Below are 6,472 nucleotides of genomic sequence, written 5' to 3'. Positions count from 1 at the left end.
ACTATTGATTTATAAATAGGTTTAATATTTTTGTCTGAAAAGTTAGAACGGATTAGTCTCTAGTTTTCTATTTAACTTTGACCTGATCAATACCCAAATTGTCCCTGATTAGATTTTATGTCCACCCTTAGAAAAATTTAGATTTGTTTGATGATACAAAAATCTAAAATAGACCATACTTATTCAGATGATAAAGCTATTTTTTATAGGTTTTATCTACATGAGAAAAATATATGGTAGGTGTAACAATTATTATTTACCAAAAACATTTTTCTAAAAAAATAGTACACATAAACACCAGTTTTAAAAACAGGAATTATACGCAAAAACTGGGTATATGAAAATAAACACAGATAAATATATATGTTTTTAGAAAAAAACAGAGAAATACGAATTTCAAATATTTATATTGTCTGTGTTCAGAAATAAACTTTAAACCTAAAAGTTCAGAGAATGGAAGAGAAAAAAAAGTAAACTTGAGCTTCCTGATGAAGCGATTGTGAAAATATTCGTGGTCGCTTGAACTTGTGGGACACCATGGATGCGAGAGATGGGGTCTTACCAATTCTCTAGGCTCTTGGATCATGCTTTCCAACAACAACAACCCCGTTAGAAAAGCATCGGTCTTGAACAGCACCGATGGATTGGTACTGATTTATACAGAAACCAGGACCTCATGTGTATCATGTTGGAAACCATTTGCTTCAACAATGGGCTCAAATCCCTCTCCCTCCACATCTCTCTCGTTATGATTTGGTTAGGTTACAGGAAAATACACTTTTCAGTGATACATGACTCGTCACAAAGACGCAAAAAGATGTTTCCGTGGGGTACAAGGTAATATGGGTGTTGTCCTCTGGTGCCTTTTTTTTTACATCACCTTAGACGAGATAACAAACCTTACCAAAAAAGGAAAGATTTAGCTTCTTCAAACTTTCTCACGCAAAGATTCTATCTTCTTCAAAATTCAGCTTGGAAAACTTGCAGTTTCTCCAAATAAAATGTAGACGAACCAATCCGGTACATCTAGTTCATTTAATCAATGCATGGCCAACTACGGGAGTAGGTTTTTATATGGTATCCATGAGAGGTAATACTGTTTCAGGCTGTTAGAGGTGGATGAGGAGGTGGGGGCGATTTTGGAGGATGAGTGGGTGATTTCAGAGGAGGTTTAGGAGGAGGTGACGATTTTGGAGGAGAAAAAACAAAAAAAATGGGTTGTCATACATATAAAAATTATATATTTCTCATTTTCAAATGCACTAACTTTGAGCAAGAACTGCCGTTGAAGTCATTTTCAAAACAATATTGATATGATTTCATAGTATTGTAAGATTTCTCTATTAAGAATTACACTGTTGTCTTTGATTTTTTATTTGGAGCCGGTTTTGGAGGAGGTTTAGGAAGAGGAGTTGATGTTTTTGGAGGAGGTGATTTTGGAGGAGGTTTAGGAGCATGAGGTGGTGGGGTGGTGGTGGAGGCGCAGATGAAGGGGCTGGTGTGGATGATTTGGGAGAAGTAATCGATGGTGAATTGGTTTGATACAGGCCGTATTATTTGCACCATCAACATAGGTCTTTGGGATTGTGAAAATTTCTTTCTGTACATTGTTTATCATGTGTTGTCATGTTTGTAAATAAGAAGAAAACATAGTGATATTATTTGTCAATGAGAATCATTCAGTCTTTGATTATACATGAAGTTCAACACTAGTAAAGCGCTGGTTATCTGTGTAGCTTCACAAAGGAAACCAGCAATGTGTTCGGTAGTGTCATATTGTATGAGATGCACATCTCTTGCATGCTTTGAGCAGTAGCCCCCATTGTTGCAGCCGCATTCCCATGATACCCGTTTCCAAATCGAAACAATATCTTGACATCCAGCAGACATGAACATTCCATTATCCAGTGTGTCTTCATGGAGCTCTAGGTGGTGCCAAATGCACATGAGTGTTCCTTGGAGATCTCAGAAATTGAGCTTCGAGCGAGAATCAACGCCAGCAACTGCATTAGTCACTGTAATGCAATCGGTTTCATCATCAAGATTATCCTCTGAGTTTGTCTCAACATCATTATCAGCGAGAGGTACCTGTCCACTCTGACTATCAAAAGCACTTGAGGACACGTGCCTGAGTTTTACTAAATTTGGAGAATGATCAACCATACAGTTCTTGTCAATGGCCGTGTAGCGTATCTGCTTGCTTCAGAAATTGAACTAAATGACAGAGTTTCAGAAGGGAAAGTTGGACTTTCTAACATCAAAAGGAGGACCAGATATATCTTGAAGAACCAATTGGATCCACCTTGTTTCCATCATTGTCTCCGTTAATCAGAGCATGTCTAGCCACTTCTGAAGATGGTTCAGCGACTTCTAGTGTTAAAGATTGAACACTCAGTGAGAGACTGTCCTTGGACTGGAACATGAGATTGCTGCTACTAACTGATTCCATCATCAATTCTTCATCTTCTAATGCACTGCTTGCACAAGTTGTCTGCACTTTAACTGACTGTTAGATAATCAAACTCTCTAAAAGGTTCATACTATTCACTGGTGAAGAATCTATGTGTTTTTCATCAAGAATACTCTTACAGGGAGATTTGGTTTATGTGTCTCTGTCACTTTGATCCAGAGATGTCATGGGACTTAAGATACACTACTTACCAGTGGGCTTTTCTGAATTTTATTTTCTGCTTTTAGTGTCCCGTTAGACTCCACAGCTGTATCATGGCAAATCTCCCCAGCTTCAGAAGACAATTTATATCAGACACAGCAAGGTCTTCCTTCGAGACAATGCATGTGGCTGTGTTGTCCAGCCCTGGAAGTTCATGAAAGCCTTTCATTATGCGTATAACTGGATTCGTTGGTAAAATAACTATTGAGATTATTTGCAACATAGCAGAGAGAAACGTTTTTTTTTTGGATGGTCACAATTGTGAAAAGAAGCTATTTGTAGTTTCTATACATGTTTCCATTGTTCTCTTGATGATCATGCTAGATGTGGAGTTCTGATGTTTGTACTAAATGTAAACATTTTGACACGTAAAATAAAAGAAAACATGCGTTTTATTTAAGAAAACAGAATGATTGAGAAGCAACGAGATGTTGGCTCATCAATCATTTTGGTTGTTCAAAAGTAAAGTAACAAGCATAACTTAACCACAACTTATTAATCTCCCACAAGGAGACATTTACTTATCATTTTGTCTTCTTCACATCTTGGAGATTGAGTAGTCCATGGCTTCCACGAGATAGTCCGCGTCTTCCTTAGTGAAGCAGAGAGGTGGTGTGATTCTAAACACGTTTCCAAAGTAGCCTCCTTTCCCAACCAACACACCCAACTCTGTAACAACATTCATTACAAAGACATGTTAGTTTAATTTCAACAGCTAAGACGAGTAAAGAAAACACAAAACCAACAAACCTTTCATTTGATCCATGATGTGCAGAGTCTCGGCCGTCGCAGGAGTCTTGAGCTTGCGATCACTTACCAGCTCTATTCCAAGCATCAGTCCTCTTCCCCTTACATCCCCGATAACTACATTAAAGAAGCATAGACACATTGAGCAAGTTTAAGAACAAAGTTTAAGCGGACACATAGAGAGAGGAGAGAGGGAGAGAGGGAGAGAGGGAGAGAGAGATTTACTTTCGTGTTTCTCTTTCAGCTGACTGAGTTTTCCTTTGAGGTAAGATCCGACCATGGATGCATTTTCCTGAAGCTTCTCTTTCTCAATCACATTCAGAACAGCGAGACCAGCTGTAGTAGCCACAGCATTCCCACCAAATGTGTTGAAGTAGCATCGGCGTGTCAATACTCCAGCTATCTCCGGAGTTGTCACAACCGCTCCCAAAGGAAACCCATTCCCAATTCCCTGTTTGCATATCATCAAAGAAAAGACAAATCAGTTTCTGTTGCTTCTTTCAGGACTGTAGAGGCAGAATCAAAATCTAAACCTTTGCCATAGTAACTATGTCAGGGACGACATTGTGAGCCTCAAAGCCCCAGAAGTTGCCAGTGCGAGCGAATCCAGACTGAACTTCATCCGCAATGAACAATCCTCCAGCCTTCTTCACAATATCATAAGCTGCTGACATATAGCCTGGAGCTAGTTCCACCATCCCTCCAACTCCCTATTCACATTCGCAGTGATATTATTTCTCAACGATTATCATTTCACTCTTCGATTGTAAAGAGAAATTTCAACACTAGTAAAAATCTGGTTACCTGAATAGCTTCACAAATGAAACCAGCAATGTGTCCGGTGGTGCCATATTGGATGAGATCTTGCACATCTCTTGCATACTTCTCTCCATCAGAACCAAACACACCTCTATACGGATCCGGGTTTAAAGCGTGGTGAGTTCCAGTCTGCCAGCAGCAAGAGAACAAAAAAACAAATATCAGAACACAGATATCTCATCATAGTTCAAGAAAAAACTCAGAACAAAATGTCTATAGTACCTGAACAACGTTGAACTTCCACAAGCTATGACCAGTAGCTCCCATTGTTCCAGCGGCGTTCCCGTGATACCCGTTTCGAATCGAAACAATGTCTTGACATCCAGTATACAACTTAGCCATCATGAGTGCCAATTCATTAGCCTCCGTCCCTGAGTTGGTGAAGAACACAACCTATTCCAATAAAACCAAACCCCATAAAGTAATCAAATTTGGAACAGAAACCACAAAAAAAAAAAAAAAAGCAAGCATGTTCATGTAGTATATTGATATCATCAGGGAGTTTGGAACACAGAACAAACAAAGAAAAACAGAACACGAATGGTCCCTTTAGTACCTTGAGATCACCAGGGAGTTTGGAAGCGAGAGCTTCAGAGAACTCAGCAATGGCATGGTTAAGGTACATAACGGTAGGATGCTGGAGCCGCTTGATCTGATTGATAACAGGCTCAACCACATCAGGGTGACAATGTCCACAGTTCACAACTGCGATTCCTGCAAAGGCGTCCAAGTATCTCCTACCACTCTCATCGAATAGATACTGCATCTTCCCATCCACAATGTTCAGCTGAATAAAAATTAAATTCAAGTTAATTCGATTTTCAAATCCTCCACATCATGAAATTTTGGGTATAAACGTTTTTGTATTTATCTTAATTAATAATTCTTTTTTACAATTCATGGCTACAAACTACTGTATATTATTTTATTTTATTTTTGTGCATAAAGTGTATATTAATTCTTTAAAATTTGTGTGTGCTTTTTTCCAAATGAATGTTTCTTTCAGCTATTCATGAGACCTGAGTCACCAGACATGGCAAACGTTTTATTCGGCTATGCATGAGAAGACCGGACATGGCCAATGCTATGGATAAGACCGGACATGGCCAATGCTATGGATAAGACCGGACATGGCCACGTGACATTAAAAACAAATAAAAACAGAAAAAGAGATTCAACAATAATTTATAATTATATTTAATAGATTCCTTCATTGGCCACAGAATATTCCGATGACGATCAAATCACGAGATTCATAACCAATCGATAAAAAAAAAAAAAAATTAATCGAGAAAAATTAGCGATTACGATCAAAAACGTTACCGGCTTTCTGAAGAGGAGAGGCATGGAAGGGCTGAGGAACTCCTTCCTTTTGTTGAGGATTTCATCGGCGGAGGGGCCGGAATACGGCGGCGGAGCGTAATCGAACGGCGGAAGCCTAGCTAGAAACTCGTCGGTGTCCTTGACGGAAGCCGTCTGAGACGTCGTTGAGATGCATCGCCGCAAGAGGGAAGCGGAAACGTTCTGGAGCGATCTTTTCGCCGTGAATCTCTGCATTATTTTGATTATCTCTCTCTCTCTCTGTTTTGGCAGAGACTGCTTCGATGGTTACAATGATGATGGGAACGGAGAGAGATGATGTTGATATATATAGAGATTTGATGACGAGGCTTGACGCCGTTGGATCAATGCTGACGTGTCGCAGGTGTATGTAGTTACGGAACTTGATTTGACAGGCTGGTCCCTGTTAACGTTTTATTTAATTACGGGATTCTCTCATGTTTTCATGATTGAGTTGAAACAAAAATTAACCTTTTTATTATAGTTAAACAATTTTCATTTCTTACAAATAAAATTAACAAAATAATCGATTTTTTATAAATTCGGAAGTTATGTATAAACCAAAATTTTAAGTGATGAAAACTAAACTTTGAACTCCCTAACAATTTAATGGTAAATTCTCAGAAAATAGTACATATATTTTCTAAATTTTGGAAAACTCAACCAATTCAAATATTTGAGATATTTTTTTGAACATAATATTTTCGATTTTCTAAGATTTTCTCCTTAGTGTACACAAATTAATTTCTGTAAACTGACCGAAAACAAAAGACTCTTCAAATGAGATTATTACTATTCAAGGAATGTATTGACTGACATAAAAGTCAAAAGACATTCGAGTCTAGAATTAGAAGTAAACATTGCATGTCAATCCTCAAACTCCAGGAGGGGGAA

At 38.3% G+C, this 6,472-nt stretch overlaps 1 protein-coding gene and 1 long non-coding RNA gene across 4 annotated transcripts; both read right to left on the bottom strand.

The window, feature by feature from the left end:
• Positions 1-1,637: 1,637 nt before the first annotated feature.
• On the bottom strand, positions 1,638-2,675 carry LOC106335908. Of its 2 annotated transcripts, none has more exons than XR_001268782.1 (2): positions 2,590-2,675; positions 1,638-2,496 (listed from the first exon to the last, which is right to left on the bottom strand). It is a non-coding gene; the product is annotated as an uncharacterized LOC106335908 (long non-coding RNA). The 2 variants fall into 2 exon arrangements; XR_001268781.1 differs by having other exon boundaries at positions 1,638-2,491.
• Positions 2,676-2,933: 258 nt separating this feature from the next.
• LOC106335907 (alanine--glyoxylate aminotransferase 2 homolog 2, mitochondrial) lies at positions 2,934-5,853 on the bottom strand. Of its 2 annotated transcripts, XM_013774586.1 has the most exons (9): positions 5,561-5,853; positions 4,794-5,024; positions 4,460-4,630; positions 4,223-4,366; positions 3,952-4,128; positions 3,644-3,869; positions 3,422-3,535; positions 3,217-3,340; positions 2,934-3,122 (listed from the first exon to the last, which is right to left on the bottom strand). In XM_013774586.1, the coding sequence occupies exons 1-9, from the start codon at positions 5,792-5,794 to the stop codon at positions 3,068-3,070; spliced, it is 1,476 nt and encodes a 491-aa protein (XP_013630040.1). In that variant the 5' UTR covers positions 5,795-5,853; the 3' UTR covers positions 2,934-3,067. The 2 variants fall into 2 exon arrangements, with proteins under 2 accessions (XP_013630040.1, XP_013630039.1); XM_013774585.1 differs by having other exon boundaries at positions 2,999-3,340.
• Positions 5,854-6,472: the final 619 nt, after the last annotated feature.

Source organism: Brassica oleracea, chromosome C3 (assembly GCF_000695525.1).
Source record: "Brassica oleracea var. oleracea cultivar TO1000 chromosome C3, BOL, whole genome shotgun sequence".
Lineage (NCBI taxonomy): Eukaryota > Viridiplantae > Streptophyta > Magnoliopsida > Brassicales > Brassicaceae > Brassica > Brassica oleracea.
Note: the sequence above shows the minus strand (reverse complement) of the source record. Positions and strands in the feature narration are given on the sequence as shown.

What these genes read in the sequence shown, in the direction of transcription:
- LOC106335907 (XM_013774586.1), bottom strand. Translation starts at nt 5,794, where the DNA reads ATGCAGAGATTCACGGCGAAAAGATCGCTCCAGAACGTTTCCGCTTCC. An exon ending in ACATAGTTACTATGGCAAAG is followed by an intron (nt 3,870 to 3,951) that starts GTTTAGATTTTG and finishes ATATGCAAACAG; the next exon opens with GGAATTGGGAATGGGTTTCC. An exon ending in CATCATGGATCAAATGAAAG is followed by an intron (nt 3,341 to 3,421) that starts GTTTGTTGGTTT and finishes ATGTTGTTACAG; the next exon opens with AGTTGGGTGTGTTGGTTGGG.